The sequence below is a fragment of the Ahaetulla prasina genome, chromosome 12 (assembly GCF_028640845.1).
Source record: "Ahaetulla prasina isolate Xishuangbanna chromosome 12, ASM2864084v1, whole genome shotgun sequence".
Classification (NCBI taxonomy): domain Eukaryota; kingdom Metazoa; phylum Chordata; class Lepidosauria; order Squamata; family Colubridae; genus Ahaetulla; species Ahaetulla prasina.
In genome coordinates this window covers 22,018,228-22,043,104 of record NC_080550.1, presented here as the reverse complement: position 1 = coordinate 22,043,104, position 24,877 = coordinate 22,018,228, and the positions used below count along the sequence as shown (strand labels likewise).

The 24,877-nt window shown below is 42.4% G+C and overlaps 1 protein-coding gene across 1 annotated transcript in view; it reads left to right on the top strand.

Moving 5' to 3' along the window:
• The first annotated feature begins 5,156 nt into the window (after positions 1-5,156).
• LOC131184326 (dipeptidase 2-like) overlaps positions 5,157-24,877 on the top strand; it is a 29,655-nt gene continuing 9,934 nt past the window's right edge. Inside the window, exons 1-5 of the mRNA XM_058155471.1 lie at positions 5,157-5,502; positions 14,694-14,993; positions 17,643-17,769; positions 19,134-19,263; positions 23,849-23,996. Of these exons, the coding sequence (XP_058011454.1) occupies positions 14,875-14,993; positions 17,643-17,769; positions 19,134-19,263; positions 23,849-23,996 (524 nt within the window). The 5' untranslated portion in view covers positions 5,157-5,502; positions 14,694-14,874. The remainder of the gene's footprint in view (positions 5,503-14,693; positions 14,994-17,642; positions 17,770-19,133; positions 19,264-23,848; positions 23,997-24,877) is intronic.

The window sequence follows — 24,877 nt, the reverse complement described above, 5'->3', positions numbered from 1 at the left end:
GTTCCCGATGTGTGCATCTGCAGAGCTGTCAGGAGAAGGGAACAATGAAGAAACAGAGGTCAACTTGGGAGAAAAGGCATAAGGGGATGCTGAATGGCCTGTCCCATAGGGAATAAATAGCAGCAAAGGGGAAGTGGTGTTTGCAGCAGACAATTAGTTTGTTTATTAGTGTGAAGATTTGATTATCTGAGTTCGAGCCTCACAGAGACTCCTTGCAAAGTACTTCATCGTACAGCGTTGCTCCTGGAAGCTCTCGGCCTGGCAACTATCCAAGGACTGATAAGGTCTGTGGTTGCAATTCGCCCTTGAAAGACCGTTTGCCAAGACTGTGCTGGATGTGAATGCTAGGAATTCACATTAGCCGAATAAAAAGGTTTTTTTTCGAGACCAAGAGTCTGTTTCGTCATTTGGTGAAGCCTTGGTCAGAACAGTTTTAAAAGGAACTATTAACTTACTGGCCCCTGTAGGAATTTAGCACCCACCCCCCTCCTAGAAGAATGAAATATTTTAGAAAATATTTAAAAAGGCAGAATATATTTCCCTGGATGAGAAATGGAGAAACATGTTTTAAAGACAAAGCAGCTTCCTGACTCCCCACCCCACCTTTGTCAATGGGCCATTAAAGCCTCAGCTAAGCTCACTCATTTCCCCCCACCTTTGTCAACCATCATCTGCATCATAATAGAACCCATCTAGCAACTGAAACTCACCACATGGCACCTGGGAAGATTACATCAGCCAGCAAGGCTAGCTAAGACTCCCACCCCCTGGGAGTCTGACAAACAATCAGGATACTCTTCCTATGCCCCAGAAAGTTCAAAGCTCAGAAAAAGCATAAAGCCAGGGAGCACACAGGATCTCATCCCTTTTCTGTTCAGGATCTCAAGCCATGTGATCCTGACCACCATTAAACCATCTTTCCAAGCAGTCTCCATGTTTCCAGTGTCTTTGTCCCCACTTGGAACAGAACCCAGATGGATATTTCTTCCAACACCCCAAAAGTCTGATGGAAAAATTAATTTCAGGGGACACAGTTCCGTCCTGCAATGACCAACTGAGTCATTTTCTTGTGAGTCTGTTTGCTCACAAACATCTCAAAAAGTTGGAGGATGTCTCAGAATAAAGAGATCTTCATCGAGGAGATATTGGAAAAGAGGCTGGAGCATCGAAGGTTGAGTTGGCTTGGAAAGAACATCCTTCCTATATATTTTTTTTGAAAAAGTTTTTTATTTTTTAAAACAAACATAAAAACATCTTCAATCCAATTACAGTGTGTCAGTGGGGTGATAACACATCTCTTGTGCAATTTCAACGTAAAAATCTCTTTAATTCATCTAGCAATACATTGCATCCATCTGATATCTAATCATTTAATTAACCAATGGCTATAACCTTTCATTCTCTCATTTCATATAAATTCCCACAAATTAATATTTTATCTGATAACATCATTCATTCCATCATTCTAAATCAATTCAATTAATATTTCACTTAATAATGACCCTTCTTAGATCTTTTCTAACATATCCTTCCTTCTAACCATTGATAAAATAAATCCCATATCTTATAATATTGTTTATCTTCTTGCGCTCTAATTTCAAATGTCAATTTGCTCATTTCTGCACATTCCATTATTTTCCTAATAATTTCTTCTTGCAAAGGTAATTTCTCATTTTTCCAATTTTTAGCAAACACAGTCCTGGCTGCTGTTATAACATTCACCATCAAATATCTCAATTCTCTACTATATATTTCTGGTATGGTCCCTAATAGAAAGACTTCCGGCTTGAAATCGATATGTTTTTTAATCATTTTTTCCAACCATGTGTGTATTTTAGTCCAGTATCTTTTAGCTTCCACACATGTCCACCACGTATGGTAATATGATCCAGGTGTCTGATGGCACTTCCATCATTTTTCGGATTTGTCCTTGAACATTCTAGAAATTCTCGTCAGAGGTAGGTGCCACCTATAAAACATCTTATACAAATTCTCTTTATAAGCCGTAGACATTGTCATTCTATAATTATGAGGAAAGAACGTCCTTCCTATTTTCTAAGGAATGGAACGAATGGGTTTCATTAAAAACTATTAAAAATATATCAGGTTATAAATATTGATGTATGTTTATAAGCGATATACAAGATGATCTCAGCTACTGCCAAGCCATTTTTTTTCTTCATGACTCCCACTGGTTCTCATTCAGTTTGATGGAAGAGAATTTGCCTTAGAAATTATTGTGGAAGAGAGAATTTCTGTGAACGTCTGAGAGGTGGACTATTCTAGATATTTAACAAAGAGCCGCCCAAGGATAGAATAGAATAGAATAACAGTTGGAAGGGACCTTGGAGGTCTTCTAGTCCAGGGGTCTCCAACCTTAGTAACTTTAAGGTTTGTGGACTACAACTCCCAGAGTTCCTCAGCCAGCAAAACTGGCTGTCAGCTTGCCTCAGATCAATGTTTAAGAAAATAAAGACCCAACTCCATCATTTTGAAGAAATTGGTAATTTTTACTAAACATGTCTGAATGCAATGGAAGCAAAGCCAGAACTGAAAGTATACTAAAACCACTAATGTCATATCCTCTCCTGAGCCCTCCTCCCACTGAAGTTCAAACAGTTATAATCCAATGTCGTCTTCCTCCTTGACCACGTGTAGTTTCACTTCCAATATTCTCTCTCTGTTAATCTTCTGGATGGAATATGAAGCAGGCAACTCCCATTACATTCACCCGCCAAATCAGTTCAAACGTCTGTTTAAAAGACTATCTCCTGCTGCAATGTTCATAAGTGTGAAAAACAGTCATATGTCACTTTTTTCGGTATTGTTGTAATTTTGAAGAATCGCTAAACAAATGGTTGTAAGTCGAAGTTTCATATTATGAATTATTATTATGAATGGTCATTTTGTCCTCTCCTCACCACACATCCTCTGGTAGCCATTGACCTGAAGACCCTCACGATATAGTTTTTGTTGTGCCCCGTGAGCGGCCAGCGGAATTGGCGGCAGACTCACACAGTGAAGAGGTTGGGGAGGAACATGGGCCAGTCCTGGAGTCAGGGGAAGGCTCTGATGAGTGCTCTCCATCGGAGGCAGAGATGGGGCCAGGGCCATCCGACAGCTTTCATCTACCTTCGGAGTCGGAGATAAGTGGGGCTGAAGAACAGCTGGAGCCTGTTCCCGATGTGTGCATCTGCAGAGCTGTCAGGAGAAGGGAACAATGAAGAAACAGAGGTCAACTTGGGAGAAAAGGCATAAAGGGATGCTGAATAGCCTGTCCCATAGGGAATAAATAGCAGCAAAGGGGAAGTGATGTTTGCAGGAGACAATTAGTTTGCTTATTAGTGTGAAGATTTGGTTATCTGAGTTCGAGCCTCACAGAGACTCCTTGCAAAGTACTTCATCGTACAGCATTGCTCCTGGAAGCTCTCGGCCTGGCAACCATCCAAGGACTGATAAGGTCTGTGGTTGCAATTCGCCCTTGAAAGACTTTGCCAGGACTGTGCTGGATGTGAATGCTAGGAATTCACATTAGCCAAATAAAAAGGGTTTTTTTCGAGACCAAGAGTCTGTTTCGTCATTTGGTGAAGCCTTGGTCAGAACAGTTTTAAAAGGAACTATTAACTTACTGGCCCCAAAAGTCTGATGGAAAAATTAATTTCAGGGGACACAGTTCCGTCCTGCAATGACCAACTGAGTCATTTTCTTGTGAGTCTGTTTGTTCACAAACATCTCAAAAAGTTGGAGGATGTCTCAGAATAAAGAGATCTTCATCGAGGAGATATTGGAAAAGAGGCTGGAGCATCGAAGGTTGAGTTGGCTTGGAAAGAAAATCAGGTCTGTAAGCAAATAAAAAGACTGTGTCTTGGCATTTGCTCTGTGAAGTGGGAAAGGGGACAGAACAAAAGGCACTTAGACTTATATACCGCTTCAAGGTGCTTTACAGCTCTCTCTGAGCAGTTTACAGAGTCAGCCTCTTGCCCCCCAATAATCTGGGTCCTTATTTTACCCACCTTGGAAGAATGGAAGGCTGAGTCAACCTTGAGCCTGGTGAGATTCAAACTGCCAAATTGCAGGCAGCCAATAGTCAGCAGAAGTATCCCACACTACTGCACTCTAACCACTGCACCACCACGGCTCAAGTGATAAGCACGGTGTGTCTCTCCACACAACCTCCCCTGCAAGGTTGGGCTCAATTGTGGTCATAACTTTTACATTAGGTTTTGGGAAGTTTTATCCCCCCCGCCCCCCAGGATTGTCAGAGTAGGGATGGAAGGATGAAGTTTCCTTGACTGGCTTGGGCGTCTCCCTACCCTGCCAATACTCAGTGGGCTAATTCTTCTTCTTGTGCCATATACGTCATTGGACATTGGCGATCATGTTGGCGATCCTATTGTTATGAGCAGCCGCACGAAAAAGCGCTGCTGAGTTTTGTCCAAACCAGTCCCTTAGTTTTTGAAGCTATGATATTCTTCTTCTGCCTGGACCTCGTTTGCCTTCAAACTTTCCTTGGAGGATTGAGTGCAGTATGGTGTATTTTTCCAGGTGTCGCATCACATGTCCGAAATATTTTAACTTTTGCTTTTTAATGGCTTTGAATGATTTCCCTTGGCTTTCCCAGTTGGCTTATCACCTCCTCGTTTCTGATTTTGACAACCCAGCTTATACGTAACAGCCGCCTGTCAATCCACATTTCAAATGCTTCTAGTCTCTTCAAGTGGTTTTCTATCAGAGTCCAACTCTCTACTCCGTAGAGCAGGATAGAAAAGATGTAACATCTGACAGTGGGCTAATAAGAAGGAAAAAATTGCTTTTCTTTTTTTAAAAAATGGGAATTCAATTGCAGATTCCTCCCTCTGCCCTAGCCTGCCCTTTGCTGTCTTACGACTTCTCCTTTTCTGGTGAGCTGAAATGTGAGGAATAGATAGTAGACCAAATGAGGAACTCCCTCGTAATCACCGTCCCTTCATCTGTCCTCATGATGAGAACATGCTGATCCTTCAGAAACGGCGTTACATTGCATTATGCGTCATGGTGACAATGACTATTTGGTAAGATTCAAAACCTGAGCTTTTCTCCCTTCTTACAAATACGGGAAAGGAAAAATTTTTGCATTTTGTGGGGGGGGCGGGGGTACCAATGCATTAATCCTTGGGAGGATCTGGAGTTTGGCCACTATGGAGAAATACCAGAGAGAAAAGCGAAGGCTATACGAACCACATCCTAAATTTCCTTACTGTGGATAGATAAGATATAAACAAATGAAGCACAGAGCCAAACCAATGATTTGTTTTTGAAAAAAGTTCTCTGTTTTGTGCGATGGGAAATTGATGTGGTCAGAAAGTAGATCAGGTTAGACTTCTGGATAACATCCCGAAAGCATTCGGGATCTGCATTTTGATTATATAGACATATTTAAACGATAGGGTGGCATTTCAGAAAGGGGACAGCATTTCCCATTCAGTGTTCTGTGCTGTGAAGAGCAAACGGGATCTTCTAAAGGTAGGGTCTATGCTTTATTACGCTGTATTGATGTCTCTGTCTTGGAGAACGGGATGAGTAGTCTGCAGGTCGTTGTTTTAGAATTTCATTGTAGGAAGGAACCAAATCTAATAGAACAAAGCACTATCAAAAGTAAGGCAAATGATTTTCGGTGAGGAGAAGAAAACCTGTCTCTTTAGAAAACTCCTCAATCTATATTTCAGTATTATATATATATATATAATATAATATATATATGTAGATCTTTGGTTGTTCGGGTTTTCTCCCGTGTAAAATTGGAAGTGTCTTGGCAACGTTTCGACGAAGTCTCATTCGTCATCTTCAGGCTTCAGCTTCGTGCTTCTGGGAGCAATGTGTGATCGCAGCTGTTTCTTCCTTTTAACTGCTAGTGGGGGTTTGAACTGATTGGGTGGGAGCTTGGCTGTGCTCTGATTGGATGGGGGGGCTTGGTTGTGCTCAGATTAGTCTGAGTTGCAGGGAGATTTGAGCTGGTGAGCTGCATTGCTGTTGTTTGGCTTCGTGTTCGTGGTCGTGCTACATCTTCATAGTGGGTGTCAGTCTGCTGCATGTATGGATTGGAGGGGTTTGAAATGGCTAATGTATGTAATATATATATATATTCTGGAGGGAATGAATTTGAAGTCCTAAGCATAGAATGACTTTTTCTAGGGACTGTTGGTTTCTCAATTTATTCTGCATGGATAAAGGCATTCTAGGCTGAATGTGTGCAGCTCTAGTTACGGATGGGGTTTTAGAACAGGGGTCTCCAACCTTGGCAACTTTAAGACTTGTGGACTTCAAGTCCCAGAATTCCTCAGCCAGCTTTGCTGGCTGAGGGATTCTGGGAGTTGAAGTCCACAAGTCTTAAAGTTGTCAAGGTTGGAGACCCCTGTTTTAGAACATTGAATAGTGGGCTTGGAAGGAACCTTGGAGGTCTTCTAGTCCAACCTACTGCTAGATCAAGACACCCTGCACCATTCCAGACAAAGGGCTGGCCAATGTCTTCTTTAAAAACTTCCAGTGATGGACCATCCATAACTTCTGGAGGCAAGAGTTTTCATTGATTAATCTCACTGTCAGGAAATTTCTCCTTAGTTCTAGGTTGGCTCTCTTTAATGATATTTCACCCATTACTTGTCCTGCCTTCAGGTATTTGGAGAATAAGTTGACTCCCTTTTCTCTTTGACAACCCCTCAAGTATTGGAAGACTGCTTATCGTCTCTCTCTCCCCTAGCCTTTCTCTTCATTAGATTAAACAAATCTAGATCTTTCAATCATTCAATGTATGATTTTTATTATTTTGGAAGAGCCTTTTTTATTTGTTTGGATTTTGGAAGAGAAGGTGGCTTATCCAAGTCCCCAAACCTCAGCTCTATTCCTTAGACCAGGGGTGTCAAAATGGCGGCCTGCAGGCTGGATGCATCCCACACAGGCCACACAAGATTGCAAACATATAGCTGGATGTTTCCAGCTTTCAGCACAGTGCAAGATTTAAAATAGATTAGATTAGATTAACAGAGTTGGAAGGGACCTTATAGGTCATCTAGTCCAACCCACCCATTCAAGCAGGAGACCTTACACCGTTTCTGCCAAATGGCAGTCCAATCTTTTCTAGAAACAGATGGAACCTTTTGTCATAGGCACCTCCATCAATTCCTATTAAGGATAGTCTTGTTTTTTTCTGGTGACCTATACCCCTGGTGAATAATTAGCCTGTTTTGCCTTTTAAGGGAGTTCCTTTCCACAAACATTTATGTTATAACGTGTATGTTTAAAGCAGGGGTCTCCAACCTTGACCACTTTAAGACTTGTGGACTTCAACTCCCAGAATTCCTCAGCCAGCTTCTGAGAGTTGAAGTCCACAAGTCTTAAAGTGGCCAAGGTTGGAGAGCCCTGCTTTAAAGTATTACAAGAATGCTATGTGCATTTGATGCCTCAGATTGATATCGCTAGTGTAGCTCCTTTTGGGTTTTCCAGGTTTTCCATTAACAGAGAACCCGAGCAGAGATGGAAAAATATCTCCAATGTATGCATTTTTTCCCCACATTTATGCACATTTACTTTAATCTTTGGGGATGTGGTGGCTCAGGGGCTAGGACATTGAGCTTGTCGATCGAAAGGTCGGCAGCTCGGCGGTTCGAATCCCTAGTTCTGCCGTGTAACGGGGTGAGCTCCTGTTACTAGTCCCAGCTTCTGCCAACCTAGCAGTTTTGAAAGCACGTAAAAATGCAAGTAGAAAAAATAGGGACCACCTTGGTGGGAAGGTAACAGCGTTCTGTGTGCCTTTGGCATTGAGTCATGCCGGCCACCTGACCACGGAGACGTCTTCGGACAGCGCTGGCTCTTCGGCTTTGAAACGGAGATGAGCACTGCCCCCTAGAGTCAGCAACAACTAGCACCACGTAAGTGCGAGGGGAACCTTTACCTTTATTTTTACTTTAATCTTTATTTTTCCCAAAAAAAATTTATACATACACAAAATATTTAATAAAAAGAAAACTTAACCAAAATCAATAAAAGAGACCACCTCATTCTAAAAATACAAACTAAAAAGAAAAAAAAATCTTATATTTTAGACTTATTAATAACCCCTGGTTTACCAATAAATTACTCCTGTAATATAATCAGTTCCACATATTATTGTAAAACATCACAAACATCTCTGCAATAGTAACACATATTGCTGCATCCTTTGATTAATAGAAAATAGGTACCTTTCCCCAAAATAAATCACATATCCCAAATAGATGCCTAAGTAAAGGTAGCATTTGCAGCCTTTGTAAAAAACACGGAAAGTTGGGCAAAAGGTGTTGTGACAAGACAAACACATTTATTGCAGTGCAGCTTTTCCTGAGGCAATATCCACAGTATTTCAACTGAGGTTTATACCATTTTCCTATATATTTCCCTCTTTAAATGTCTAAAACATTTACATAGATCTCATTCACACAGCTAAACCAGCTAAACCAGCTAGAGGTATCTGAACACACTTGTAAGTGGATCATAAGCTTCCTAACAAACAGGAAGCAGCAGGTGAAGTTAAGCAGAATCACATTAGATACCTGTACAATTAGCACAGGGGCCCCCCAAGGCTGTGTGCTCTCCCCACTTCTCTTCTCTCTGTATATCAATGACTGGATCTCTAACGATCCATCTGTTAAACTACTGAAGTTTGCAGATGATGCAACAGTTAACGGATCTCATTCGAGACAATGATGAATCTGCATACATACGGGAGGTTGAACGACTAGCCTTGTGGTGCGACCGGAACAATCTGGAACCGAACACACTCAAAACCATAGAAATGGTGGTAGACTTTAGGAGAAACCCTTCCATACTACCACCTCTCACAATACTAGACAATACAGTATCAACAATAGAGACCTTCAAATTTCTAGGTTCTACCATATCGCAAGATCTAAAATGGACAACTAACATCAAAAACATCATCAAAAAAGGACAACAAAGAATGTTCTTTCTGTGCCAACTCAGAAAGCTCAAACTGCCCAAGGAGCTGCTGATTCAGTTCTACAGAGGAATTATTGAGTCAATCATCTGCACCTTTATAACTGTCTGGTTTGGTTCTGCAACCCAACAAGACAGACACAGACTTCAGAGGATAATCCGAACTGCAGGAAAAAGAATTGCTACCAACCTGCCTTCCATTGAGTACCTGTATACTGTACAAGTCAAAAAGAGAGCTGTGAAAATATCTACAGACTCCTCACATCCTGGACATAAACTGTTTCAACTCCTACCCTCAAAACGACGCTATAGAGCACTGCACACCAGAACAACTAGACACAAGGACAGTTTCTTCCCAAATGCCATTACTCTGCTAAACAAATAATTCCCTCAACACTGTCAAATTATTTACTAAATTTGCACTACTATTAATCTTCTCATCATTCCCATCATCCATCTCCTTCCACTTATGTGTTGGAAGAAATATCCATCTGGGTTCAGTTCCAAGTGGGGACAAAGACACTGGAAACATGGAGGCTGCTTGGAAAGATGGTTTAATGGTGGCCAGGATCACATGGCTTGAGTTCCTGAACAGAAAAGGGCTGAGATCCTGTGCGCTCCCTGGCTTTATGCTTTTTCTGAGCTTTGAACTTTCTGGGGCACAGGAAGAGTATCCTGATTGGTTGTCAAACTCCCAGGTGGTCTAGGGGTCTTAGCTAATGATGTAGGTTGTCTCTCAAGCTTGTTTGAGCCTTGTCATGTGGTGAGTTTCTTTTGCTAGATGAGTCCTATTGTGGAAATATTACTTTGTCTTTAAAACATGTTTCTCCATTTCTCATTTCTAGGAGGGGGGTGGGTGCTAAATTCCTACATATGACTGTATGACTTTAACTTTGTTGCTTGTATCCTTATGATTTATACTGATATTGATCATTTCCTGATTGCTTATTTGTACCCTATGACTTAGAATTCTTGATGAATGTATCTTGTCTTTTATGTACACTGAGAGCATATGAACCAAGACAAATTTCTTGTGTGTCCAGTCACACTTGGCCAATAAGAAAAAAAAGTCTATTCTATTCTATTTTTATGCATGTCTCAGCTTCCAGTCTTCCTATCTTTGCTGTGTTTACAATTACAATCTTCTGTTCAGAAATTTGTTTTTAGATGAAAGTTGTGTAATATGCTTTCAAGGAACTGTAGCAGCTTTCTCCAGTCTGGTGCCCTTCAGCTGCTTGTTGACAATTCTGGGAAGTGTAATCTCAAACACAACTGGAGGACAGATTGAAGACAGCTGAGGGAGACTCTGTTGGGACTTAAAATCCCACAGAAGAAATGCAGCCAGGAAAATCCTCTAGAACAGAAGTGTCGAACTCGATTTCATTGAGAGCCACTCATGGTTGTGTTTGACCTCGTAGGGCCGTGGGGGTGGGGCGGGGTAGAGGCCATGGTGGTGTGGCCAAGGTTGGGCGTGGCCATGGTAGGCATGACATGGGACTATGTCTGGGGCACTGTGGTGGCCAAGTGCTAAGGCAGGAATTCCTTGAGACCCACCTCACTCTCATTATAATCTTCCTTCCTTCTTTCCTTCCTTCCTTCCTTCCTCCCTCCCTCCCTTCTTTCCTTCTTTCCTTCTTTCCTTCCTTCCTTCATCTTTATTTTCCTTTCTTCTTCCTTTCCCTCTTTCCTTTCTTTTCCTTCCTTGCTGTCTTCCCATCTTTCCTTCTTCTTCTTTATCTTTCCTCTTTCCCTTTCTTGGCTCTTCTTGAATGCTCATGTAGAAAGTTAGAAAAATGAAATATTCAAGGAAATATTAAAAAGGCAGAATATTATACCTTCCTGGATGAGAAAAGGAGAAACATGTTCTTGGAAAGCGCCTCCCCATATCTTTGTTAATAGCCCCAGAAAGACAAAAGACATCTTATCTATAACACAAAAGACCTTCAGCTCATGTGTGATGGGATTAAGACATGGCCCTCAGGATATGATAGGATTAGCCCTCTACCCATCTCACCGCATGGCACCTGGGAAGATTACATCACCCAGCAAGGCTCAATCAAGCTTGGGACTCAAACACACAGCCTACAGAGGTGCCTCTGCATGGCCCCATGGGAGTCTAACAACCAATCAGAATACAAGCTCAAATTCAAAAACCCAGAGAGGGCATAAAACTCAGGCACTCTCATTAACTCTCCCCCCCCCTTTTTTTTTTCTTCATCCAACATCATCAAGGCCTGAGATCCTGTCCACCATTAAAAACCATCTGTCCAAACGGTCTCCATGTTTCCAGTGTCTTTTTCCCCACTTGGAACTGAACCCGGATGGACATTTCTTCAAACACTCAAATGCAAAAGGGGACACATTGTTCTTTTTATTTTGTTTTTAGTTTGTTTTGATAGCCCTCTGCCAGCAAAAACGGAGTGTGGGTGGGCCGCGTGCCTGCATACACTCCGCACCTCATTTTTGCTGGCTGAGGCACCTGGGGTCGGTGCTTTGTTGTTTCTTGGCTGACCCCCATGGGCCAGATCTAAGCATCCCGTGGGCCTTGAGTTTGACAACCCTGCTCTAGAAGAAATGATTAAGGTATTTTTGTCTGCCCAATCACCTTACCGAAACTCTGAAACTATCTTCCGAGGAAATCCATGTTTAATGGCACAGCAAAATGATTTAAACACACCCACCCGCCCCCTCATTTCCTTTTATAGATTTTAGTCATGCTACATAATCTGTTTTTCTTAACTATAGTTGTTGCTTGTACATTTATTTGCTTCTTTTCTTCCGTTACATTTAGCTAGCACTGTAGGCAGTGGTGGGATTCAAGTAATTTAACGACCGGTTCTCTGCCGTAGTGATTTCTTCCAAAAACCAGTTTTCCAAACTGCTCAGAAAAGTTTCCCGAAGTGGTGCGAACTGGCTGAATCCCACCACTGACTGTAGGATGTTAGCCCTTAAGAGTTCTAAGTGGGCTTCAGATTCTTACTTTTGCATTTTTTCCCCCTTTAATCTAGCTTTCTACAAATACATATCCTCTGAATCCATTGAAGTCTAATCCTCCCATTTTTGGCTCCTCTAATACAATCAGTTCCAAGTGTCATTGTAAAATATCACAAGTACCTCTGCAATAGTAACACATATTGCTGCATCCTTTGATTAATAGAAAACAGGTGCCTTTCCCCAAAATAAATCACATATCCCAAATAGATGACTAAGTAAATTTGTCATTTGCAGCCTTTGTAAAAAGCACAACAGAAAGTTGTGCAAAGGGTGTTGTGACTCTTATAAGACGAACACATTTATGCAGTGCAGCTTTTCGTGAGCCAATATCCACAGTATTTCAACTGATGTTTATACCATTACATTTAACTAACACTGTAGGATGTTAGCCCTTAAGCAGTGATTTGTTGCCCTGGTTCAGACCGGTTCTATAGAACCGGTAGTAAAACCAGTGGGAGGCTCCGCCCACTGACCCAAACATCATCAAAAATGATCTGCGCATGTGCAGAAGAGCACGCATGTGAGCAGAGCAAGCACGCACGCGGGCATGATGTGAACTGGTAGTAAAGATAAGTAGAACCCACCCCTGCCCTTAAGCTGGTTTCAGATTCTTACTTTTGCATTTTTTTCTTAATCTAGCTTTCTACAAATACATATCCTCTGAATCCATTGAAGAAATTCTAACACTTTTGGCTCCCCAATGGAATTTGCTCCAGCTAGGGAAAGTCTAGGGAAAGTTCACAAGGGTCTTATGAACTTTCAGATACTGGTAGTCCTCAACTTATCACCCACAACTGATCCCCAAATTAACAAAACAGTTGTTAAGTGAGTGTTCCTCCATTTTATTAGAATAGAATAGAATAGAATAGAATAGAATAGAATAGAATAGAATAGAATAGAATTTTTATTGGCCAAGTGTGATTGGACACACAAGGAATTTGTCTTGGTGCAGATGCTCTCAGTGTACATAAAAGAAAAGATACGTTCATCAAGGTACAACATTTACACCACAATTGATGGTCAATATATCAATATAAATCATAAGCAACAAAGTTACAGTCATACAGTCATAAGTGGAAAGAGATTGGTGATGGGAACTATGAGAAGATTAATAGTAGTGCAGATTTAGTAAATAGTTTGACAGTGTTGAGGGAATTATTTGTTTAGCAGAGTGATGGCCTTTGGGAAAAAACTGTTCTTGTGTCTAGTTGTTCTGGTGTGCAGTGCTCTATAGCGTCGTTTTGAGGGTAGGAGTTGAAACAGTTTATGTCCAGGATGTGAGGGATCTGTAAATATTTTCACGGCCCTCTTCTTGATTCGTGCAGTATACAGGTCCTCAATGGAAGGCAGGTTGGTAGCAATTATTTTTTCTGCAGTTCTAATTATCCTCTGAAGTCTGTGTTTTTCTTGTTGGGTTGCAGAACCGAACCAGACAGTTATAGAGGTGCAAATGACAGACTCAATAATTCCTCTGTAGAACTGAATCAGCAGCTCCTTGGGCAGTTTGAGCTTACTGAGTTGGCGCAGAAAGAACATTCTTTGCTGTACTTTTTTAATGATGTTTTTGATGTTAGCTGTCCATTTGAGATCTTGCGATATGATAGAATCTAGAAATTTGAAGGTTTCTACTGTTGATACTGTGTTGTCTAGTATTGTGAGAGGTGGAAGTATGGAAGGGTTTCTCCTAAAGTCTACCACCATTTCTACGGTTTTGAGTGTGTTCAGTTCCAGATTGTTTTGGTTGCACCACAAGGCTAGTCGTTCGACCTCTCGTCTATATGCGGATTCATCATTGTCTCCAATGAGACCGATCACTGTTGTTTATTACCTTTCTTGCCACCGTTGTTAAGTGAATCAATGTAGTTGTTAAGTTAGTCATACGGATGTTAAGTGAATCTGGCTTCCCCATTGACTTAGTTCGTCGGAAGGTCGCAAAAGTGAATCACATGACCTACGGGGACGCTGCGACCGTCATAAATATGAACCAGTTGCAAAGCCTCCCAATTTTGATCACGTGACCGAGGGGAGAGGCTGCAACAGTCGTAAGTGTGAAAAAAATGGTCATTTTTTTCCCCAGTGATGTCGTAACTTTGAATGGTCACTAAATGAACTGTTGTAAGTCAAGGACAACCTGTGGGTGGATTTGGATGTCCAGAATGCTCAGCAAATAGCGTGGTTGGGAATTTCCGCGATGGAGGGCTTCATATGATGAAAGAAAAGTTGTCTTTTTGATCCTGCAAACGGGGGAAAGCTTTGATTTCTTTTCTTTTTTTTTAAAGATGAAAACGTTTTTTGTCAGCAAATGCTTTTTTTAGCCCTGATCTTTATATGCACACGTTGTGGGTGCGTGGGTGGGTTTGGAAAAGATATATATATATATAAATTTCCCATGTTCGACCAATCCTGGCTTTGATTGTATGAAAATTAAAATGTCCTTCCTTGACATTTTGATGTGGGTCTGGTGCTAATTTGGTTTGTATGTTGTAAATATTAGTGCTGCCCAGAGAAAAATCTGGCCTTTAGTAAGAAAAATCTATTCTGGCAAAGTTTCAGGAAGACGTGAGTGTGCGTTTTCTATGTGGGAGAGATTCCCGGAGGTTTCTATGCAATGTTATTTGGGATCTGAGCTCTCTGTGTTCAAAGGCCTGAGAGAAACATATATTGTTTATTTTTTTTAATGTATAATGAGAGTGCCGCCATTAAGTCTCCTCTTTTTCTTCCCTTCTCAGCAGCGGGCCGACTGAGTAAAGCTTTTCAGAGCTTGATTACTTCTTTTCGCTGGGTTTGAAACCCCTCTTTGCCTGAAGAGTCTTCTCGAACTTGGAAAGGAACGGTGCTCCTTTTTTATCCAAGAAAAAAAAAAATATTTGGAGGCCTCTCATTTAGCTTGTGGACCTCCCTTGAGATCCAGTGATGGTGATGCTTCTGGGGCTACTCTTTCTGTTTGTGGACATTTTGGGATCCGGAGCTACTGATGAATCCTTGAGAACTGAAGTTCTTGAACTCATGAAGGCATCTCGGCTCATCGATGGGTATGTGGATTTCCTTCCTTGCAGAACATAGAACAGCAAAGCCATGATTTGACCAGAATCATATTCTGATAAGATGGCGCTGTGGCTCAGCGGTTAAGACGCTGGACTCATCAGCTGGAAAGCTGGCAGTCCAGGTTCGAGACCCGAGTGCCATACAACAGGGTGAGTTCCTGTTCCTTGCCCCAGCTCCTGCACACTGCCTAGAGTGTGGGGGAAAGACATATAATCAAAATCACTTGGGAGTCAGCTATGATGCTTGAGGCTTGATAATAGAAAAGTCAAGGACACCACTTTGAACATGATGATCATCTGAGATGCTCTTTCATATAGACCGAGACATTTTGGAGTAGTAGAGATGGGAAGCTGCAGAGACAGATCTTAAAGTTGTATTAACTAGCGGAATACAATCTTTTCTGTACCTTTCAGCAGTTCGAAAGCATGCAAATGCGAGTAGCCACAAGGCCATGGAAATATCTTCGAACAGCCGTTGGCTCAATGCCTTGAAACAGGCATGAGCAAAGCACCTTACGATTGGCATATTCTGATAACTTTTTATTTGTTTTCTCTCTTTGCATCTTTGTGTCAGTGTTGAGTAAGTAGTAAGTAAATATTAACTCCTCATGATGTCTAGGGAAGTCCCTAGAGTTTTTTTGGCAGCTTTTTTAGAAATGGCCTCCTTCCTAGGTCTGAGAGAGAGGGACTGACCCAAGGTTATTCAGTTGGCTATACTAAATTCACTTTCTTGAATACTTGGATTTTACTGATGACTACACATCTCAATCAGTTTGCACAGGGTGATATAATGGCAATAATTGTATTGAGAGCCAGTTTGGAGTAGAGGGGAAGGAATGAGCCATGGTGGCACAGTGGTTAGAGTGCAGGACTGCAGGCTACTTCTGCTGACTACCTGCTGCCTGCAATTTGGCAGTTCGAATCTCACCAAGCTCAAGGTTGACTCAGCCTTCCGTCCTTCTGAGGTGGGTAAAATGAGGACCCAGATTGTTGGGGGCAAGATGCTGTCTCTGTAAACCGCTTAGAGAGGGCTGTAAAGCACTGTGAATCGGTATCGAAATCTAAGTGCTATTGTTACCAAGCAAAACCAACTGGATGATCTTGAACCGGTCACTTTCTCTCAGCCCTAGGAAGGAAGCAATGGCAAACTATTTCTGAAAAAACTTACAAAGAAAACTGCAGGGACTTTCCCAGCAGTTGCCTGGAATAAAGACTAGCTGAAAAGATTGTATTCTGCTAGTTAATACAACTTTAAGATCTGTCTCTGCAGATCTTCCCATCTCTACTACTCCAAAATGTCTCGGTCTATATGAAGGAGCATCTCAGATGATCATCATGTTCAAAGTGGTGTCCTTGACTTTTCTATTATCAAGCCTCAAGCATCATAGCTGACTCCCAAGTGATTTTGATTATATGTCTTTCCCCATTTCTTATCTTAGATATTCTTGGAGGCTGGTAAGGTCAATACTTGACTTACAACCACAACTGAACCCAAAATTTCTGTGGCTCAGTGACACAGTTGTTAAGTGAGCTTTGCCCCATTTTACGACCTTTCTTCCTACGATTGTTAAGTGGAACACTTTAGCTGTTAAGTTAGTAACACATTTGTTAACTGAATCTGGCTTCCCCATTGACGTTGCTTATCGGAAGGTCAGAAAAGGTGATCACAGGACCCAGGGACATCGCAGTTGTCGCAAATATGAATCAGTTGCCAAGTGTCTGGATTTTGATAACGTGTACGGCAACAGTCGTGTGGCCGTGATAGCTCAGGCTGTTAAGAAGCCTGTTATTAGAACACAGAGCCTGCAATTATTGCAGGTTCAAGCCCGGCCCAAGGTTGACTCAGCCTTCCATCCTTTATAAGGTAGGTAAAATGAGGACCCAGATTGTTGGGGGGGCAATAAGTTGACTTTGTAAAAAATATACAATAAAAAATAGAATGAGACTATTGCCTTATACACTGTAAGCCGCCCTGAGTCTTCGGAGAAGGGTGGGATATAAATGTAAACAAAAAAAAAATGCCATTGTAAGTTTGAATGGTCACTAAACGAATGTCGAGGATTACATGTACGGTGCTAGCAGTAGTAAGAATCAGAAATGACTTCTTCAATGTTTAAAGGTAAAAGTTCCCCTGGCACATATGTGCTAGTCATTCCTGACTCTAGGGAGCAGTGCTTATCTCCGTTTCAAAGCCAAAGAGCCAGTGCTGTCCAAAGACATCTCCGTGGTCATGTGGCTGGCATGACTCAATGCCAAAGGTGCACGGAACACTCTTCCCTTCCGACCAAAAGTGGTCCCTATTTTTCTACTTGCATTTTTTATGAGCTTTTGAACTGCTAGGTTGGCAGAAGCTGGGACTAGTAATGGGAGCTCATCCCGTTACGCGGCACTAGGGATTTGAACCGCTGAATTGCCGACCTTTCAGTCGACAAGCTCAGCATTCTAGCCACTGAGCCACCACATCCCTTACACATCCCTTCAATGTTTAGGAAGAGGAAAATGTCCGGCTTGCAGCCTTTTCAAGGAACCATTTCTTGTAGTAGATTAAATTTTCATGTGCCAAAAAAAAAAAAAAAAAGCTCATCAATCCAAGATCAGTCTTTAGGGAAGATGACAAACCCCAGTCTTATCTTTCAGACACAACGATTTGCCCTTGAAATTGAGATGGTTTCATCAGAACAAGTTAAGCACAATTGACTTGAAGAAACTCGGCAATACCAACACCAATATTGAGAAGCTCCAGGCTGGCCATGTTGGGGTGCAGGTAAGTGCTTCCTGAGTTTCAAGCTATAGATACAGGCCAGAATGGAGGTTGGTCAGTGTTGGAAGAAATATCCATCTGGTTCAATTCCAAGCTGGGAGAAAGACACTGGAAACATGGAGGCTGATTGGAAAGATGGTTCAATGATGAACAGAACCACGAGAGTGAGGGTTTTTATACCTTCTCTGAGCTTTGCACTTGAGCTTCCTGTTCCTGTGTAAAAACATGTATTCTATTGGCGGTTGTCAGACTCCCATAGGGCCATGTAGGGATCATGTTTGTCTGAGCTAGTTTGCTTGAAGTTTGCTAGGTGATGCAATGTCCCCAGATAATTGTGTCATGTGGTGAACTCCGCTGCTAGATGGGTCAATCCAGGGGTGAAATGTAAAATTTATTACTACTGGTTCTGTGGGCGTGGCTTGGTGGAGGGGGGGTGTAATGTGACTGGGTGGGCGTGGCCATCTTTCTTTTTTCTTTTTACTTTTAAAAGCATTTTTTTACAACCTCTTCGGCCAAAGAGGTTGTTAAAAAATGCTTTTAAAAGCCTATGATGATCAGGCAACTCAGGGATTGCCAGAGGAAAAAAAGCTTTTAAAATGTTCTGACGATCCCAGCTGATCGCCAGAACCTTTTAAAAGCTTTTTTTTACAACCTCTTCAGCCGAAGAGCTTGTAGAAAAAATGCTTTTAAAGGGTTCTGACGATCCCAGCTGAGCCGCGCAATCATCAGAGGCTTTTTTTTTTACTTTTAAAAGCATTTTTTTGGCCAAAGAAAAAATGCTTTTAAAAGTAAAAAAAAAGCCTCTGATGATCGCGCGGCTCAGCTGGGGTGGTGGTGGGGGCAGGGATTTTTGCTACAGGTTCTCTGAACCACCCACCGCCATTGCTACCGGATCGAGCGATCCAGTCTGAACTGAGAGCATTTCACCCCTGGGTTAATCCTGTTATGTCCTGGAGGGTCATGTCTTAATCCCATCACCCTGGAACTGGAACTTTTGTCTTGTAGATAAGCTGGCCCAGTCTTTCTTAATGGACCCCAAGTATCTGCTGACTGCAGGGAGCTGCTTTCTGTCTTTAAAACATGTTTCTTCTTTTACCATCCAGGGAAATATAATATTCTGCTTTTTTAATATTTTTCAAAATATTTCATTCTTCTAGCAGAGGGGTGGGTGCTAACGTTCTACATCAGCATTGGTGAAAAAAACTTGGTGCAAAGAAGCGAAGCATTGAATTGATAACAGCAGTTGCTATCTTTATTTTACTGGTTTATTCGATTTCTTATCCCGCCTTTATTACTTTTATAAATAACTCAAGGTGGGTAAACATAGTTTATACTCATTCCTCCTCCTATGTTCTAAATCTTCCCAGTTTTGGTCAGTGTACGTTCTCTGCGGTGCACAGAACAAAGACGCTGTGCGTTTGACCCTAGAACAAATTGATGTGGTCAAACGGATGTGTGAAGACTACGAAGAACTGGAACTGCTGACATCCTCGGAGGGTAAATTTTATTTCCTTTGCTCAATGAAAGAAACATTAGACAGAAATATAAGAGACAAGAAACATGCATTCTTTTCCTGTTTTCATAAAAAACAACGTAATTGACCTAACAGCGTAAGAATGCAATTGTCTGTAAACTCAAGAATATTTAGCAAACTCATTCTTCTACATTCCCTTTAGTTAATCGTTAAAATGGAACTATTTACAGGGGGGTGGAAAAGTATCTGTAGGCTCTGAGGAACATCAAAAGAAAACTTTAGAACAAAGACAGGCAGTATTTGTCTAAAAACATCTCAGTGGGTGGGAGGATGGAACAGGTGCAGACGAAAATTATAGCATACAATTTTTCTTTTCTTTTTTTAAATTTTTTCTATCATCTTTTTTAAAAATAATTTTTATTAAACAGTTTTTTTAAAAAAAGAAATGTTAACACTTTTTTCTTTTCAACAGTTTCGTGTCGGTAATCAATACTTATACATTTTCTCTTTCTTATCCTAGTGTATCTTTTATAGGTACATTTCTAATATATCAGATATATATATATCTCACTATAATATATTATATTATTCTGATTATTTTATTTACATATATACTTAGACATAAACGTGCACTCAATTTCCTTTCCACGAGATTAACTTTATCTCTTTTTAAAGGTGTTAAGCTTGGCAAAGATCTGCAACCCAAGGCTGGAGATACAGCTAAGGGTCTTGAACCATGGGTTGCTTGCTCCTTAGGAGAAAATCTGTGGTGTGGAAATCATAATAATCCTTAGTTACTCTGACCATAGAGCCATGATGGCGACTCTATGTCATGCGTGCCAGAGGTGGCACACAATGCTCTCTCTGATGGCACACGAGCTGTCGCCCTAATTCAGCTCCACTGCATTTGCGCATGTGCCTCCTGCCAGCCAACTGCTCTTCGGGTCTCTACTGCACATGCACGGGGGGCAGGGAGTGTGTGCATGCACGGGGCGTGTGCAGGGCCCCATGTGTGCATGTGTGTGGGACGGGGCATGTGTGGGGGGCTACGCACACATGCATGGGGTGCATTCACAGGGGCCATGTGCAGATTGCATTTTGGGGCTTGGGACACGCAAGCACACATTCGCATGCTTTGGTACTCGGTCCAGAAAAGGATTGCCATCACTGCTATAGAACACCCTGGATGGATTTATTCATCTGAGTTAGAATGCAAACTAGTGGGAAGGGTAAACAGAAGGAGAAGCAACTTGCAGGTAGTCCTTGACTTATGACCATAATTGGGACTGGAATTTCCATCACTAGAAGATGCCATTGTAAAATGCAACTGTGGGGGGATAATCACATGTCTGTGGGGAAACCGGAACAGCCAGAAGTCTGAAAACTGATCATTACCAGCATTTGTTCAGTGCCATCATAACTTCAAATGGTCACTGAGCAAATAGTTATAAGTCAAGGACTACCTGGATCTTGGGAAAGAGCATGGCCAGCTGGAGTTCTCAGCAAAAGCATTAAGACGGCAACATTTTGATGGAGGTCCCACTTACATAGATAAAGGTTGAAATCTGTTTCCAAAATTATGAACTTGTGATTAGACGCTACTTCCTGTTCGTCCATAATACAACTATGTGGTCTTCAGCAACAGCACGGAAAAACAATCATACAAGATATTTGTAACTGGATTAGGATACTACATGGAGGATAGGAATGTTGGGTAGATATGGGGAGCCTCCACTTATGCTCCTTATCCATGTGATGTGTTGGAATTCCAGGGCTGATGAATATCCTCTTATCCAGCCTTATGTTCCAATCAATACTTATTGGGCTATACCAGGGGTAAAATGCTCCCAGTTCAGACCGGATCGCGCGATCCAGTAGCGATGGGAGCGGGTAGTTCGGAGAACCGGTAGAAAAAAACCATGCTCCCCCCGCCCACACCTCGCTGTTCCTCTTCTCTGTCCCTGAAGCTCTCAGTAGTGATATAGCTGCAAATGGCCTTAAATGACTGCTGCGGCACTTCAAAGGGCCACACTACAGCTGATCAGTGCTGTAGGCGGCTAGTAGACCGGTGCCTCTATTTTTAAAGAAGGTAGACTGGTGCCTCCCAAAAAAAGGCGATTAGTAGACGGGTGCCTCTATTTTTAAAGAAAGTAGACCAGTGCGCTCCCAAGTTTTGTATACTTTATTATTTTTATTATTTATTATTATTGGCCATGCCCATTCAGTCACCTGACCACCAAGCCATGCCCACCAATTAAGCCACGCCCACAGAACCGGTAAGGAAAACGTTTAGATTTCACCTCTGGGCTATAGGTATGCTGAAATTGTTGTGCCAGTGTTTATACAGGTAGTCCTTGACTTACAACAGTTCAAAATTACTATAGCACTGACTGAATCCCCACGGTTGATGTGATGATCAAAATTCAGACGCATGACAACTGGTTCATATTTATTTATTTATTTATTTATTTATTTATTTATTATATTTATATCCCGCCCTTCTCCGAAGACTCAGGGCGGCTTACAGTATATAAGGCAATAGTCTCATTCTATTTGTATATTTTTACAAAGTCAACTTATTGCCCCCCCAACAATCTGGGTCCTCATTTTACCTACCTTATAAAGGATGGAAGGCTGAGTCAACCTTGGGCCGGGCTTGAACCTGCAGTAATTGCAGGCTGCTGTGTTTTAATAACAGGCTCCTTACAGCCTGAGCTACCACGGCCCCATTTATGACGGTTGCAGGGTCCTGGAGTTGTGTGATCCCCTTTTGCAACCTTCTGATAAGCAAAGTCAACGGGGGGAGAATCCAGATTCACTTAACAATGATGTTCCTAACTTAACCACTGCAGTGATTCGCTTACTAAATGTAGCGAGAAAACTCATAAAATGAGGCAAAACTCACTTAGCGAGTGTCTCCCTTAGCAACAGAAATTTTGGGCTCAACTGTGGTCGTATGTCAAGGGCTGCCTGTAAAACGGCCTCTAAACAAGGAGTGCCCAAGGTTGGCAACTTTAAGAGTTGTGGACTTCAACTCCCAGAATTCCCCAGCCGGCTGGCTGGCTGGGGAATTCTGGGAGTTTATTTATTTATTTATTTATTTATTTTGTCACAACAATATATGTAGGAATCATACAAAAGATTACATAGTATATAAACATATATGGGTAAATATAAGGAGGTATAAGCATATATATAGAAAGAAGAAAAGAAAAACAATAGGACAGGTATTCTATTTGTATATTTTTACAAAGTCAACTTATTGCCCCCAACAATCTGGGTCCTCATTTTACCTACCTTATAAAGGATGGAAGGCTGAGTCAACCTTGGCAACTTTAAGAGTTGTGGACTTCAACTCCAGGCATTGAGAACCTTAGCCCGCTAGGATAGGATGCTTGATCGGCATTGAAGGTGGTCATTCCATGGACAGCAGTCTGGCCACCGTGAGGATGTTCTACGACCTGGGTGTCCGCTACATGACTTTGACGCATACGTGCAACACTCCCTGGTAATCCACAGATAAAAATGTTCTTTCAGAGATGGATTGTTATGACAGTCGCCACGGTTGCTTTAAATCAGGGATGTCAAATTTGATTTCATTGAGGGCCGCAGCAGGGTTGTGTTTGACCTTGGGGGGGCTGGGGGGGGGCATGGGCAGGGTGGGCGTGGGCAGAGTGGGCGTGGGCAGCTTGATGTTACTTTTATCGGGGGTGCCCGTGATGGTCCAAGTGCTCTGCCAGAGAAAACGAACTCCCAAGCTCAGTTTTCGCCTGCGACAGCCTCCTGCAACCGTCTGCCAGTGAAAATGGAGCTCGGGTGGGTCACATGCAGCCCCTGAGCTCTGTTTTCAGCTGCGACAGCCTCCTGCCACTCTCTGCCAGTGAAAACGGAGCTCGGGTGGGTCACATGCAGCCCCTGAGCTCTGTTTTCCCTGGCAGAAGGTCATCACAGCCAAAAACAGACCCTAGCAGGTCCGTGTGTGGCCCTCCAGAGCTCCATTTTCACTGACAGAGGGACCATGGGCCGGTCCTTTGCTGTTTCTCGGGCGGCCCCACGGGTGAGATCTAAGCAACCCGCAGGCTGGATCTGGCCCGCTGAGTTTGACACCGCTGCTTTAGATAATATGGTTTTTTTATGGTTTAAGAAAACGAATTACAGGCAGTCCTGACTTAAAACCATTTGCTTCGTGATCATTTGAACTTACAACAGTTCAAAATTACTATAGCACTGACTGAATCCCCACGGTTGATGTGATGATCAAAATTCAGACGCATGACAACTGGTTCATATTTATTATTATATTTATATCCCGCCCTTCTCCGAAGACTCAGGGCGGCTTACAGTATATAAGGCAATAGTCTCATTCTATTTGTATATTTTTACAAAGTCAACTTATTGCCCCCCCAACAATCTGGGTCCTCATTTTACCTACCTTATAAAGGATGGAAGGCTGAGTCAACCTTGGCAACTTTAAGACTTGTGAACTCTGGGACTTGAAGTTCACAAGTCTTAAAGTTGCCAAGGTTGGAGACCCCTGGTCTAAACCATAGGTTTCCTCTAAGGATCTGTCTTTTAAAGTAGAATGCTCTCTTTCTGTTTCAACTCCAGGCATTGAGAACCTTAGCCCCGCTAGGATAGGATGCTTGATCGGCATTGAAGGTGGTCATTCCATGGACAGCAGTCTGGCCACCTTGAGGATGTTCTACGACCTGGGTGTCCGCTACATGACTTTGACGCATACGTGCAACACTCCCTGGTAATCCACAGATAAAAATGTTCTTTCAGAGATGGATTGTTATGACGGTCGCCACTGTTGCTTTAAATCAGGGATTCAAATTTGATTTCATTGAGGGCCGCAGCAGGGTTGTGTTTGACCTTGGGGGGGGCGAGGGGGCGTGGGCAGAGTGGGCGTGGGCAGCTTGATGTCACTTGTGTCGGGGGGGCACCTGTGGTGGCCCGAGTGCTCTGCCAGCGAACATGGGCTCCCGAGCTCTGTTTTCAGCTGCGACAGCCTCCTGCCACTCTCTGCCAGTGAAAACGGAGCTCGGGCGGGCCACATGCGGCCCCCTGAGCTCTGTTTTCCCTGGCAGAAGGTCATCACAGCCAAAAACAGACCCTAGCAGGTCCGTGTGTGGCCCTCCAGAGCTCCATTTTCACTGACAGAGGGACCATGGGCCGGTCCTTTGCTGTTTCTCGGGCGGCCCCACGGGTGAGATCTAAGCAACCCGCAGGCTGGATCTGGCCCGCTGAGTTTGACAGCCCTGCTTTAGATAATATGGTTTTTTTATAGTTTAAGAAAACGAATTACAGGCAGTCCCTGACTTAAAACCATTTGCTTCGTGATCATTTGAAGTTACAACAGCATTAAAAATGTCATGCACGGCCAGTTCTCACACTTATGAACGTCATAACATCCTCACAATCACACGGTCAAAAGTTGGGCCCTTGGCAACTTTAAGAGTTGTGGACTTCAAGTCCCAGAATTCCTCAGCCAGCAAAGCTGGCTGAGGAACTCTGGGACTTGGAGTTCACAAGTCTTAAAGTTGCCAAGGTTGGAGACCCCTGGTCTAAACCATAGGTTTCCTCTAAGAATCTGTCTTTTAAAGTAGAATGCTCTCTTTCTGTTTCAAACTCCAG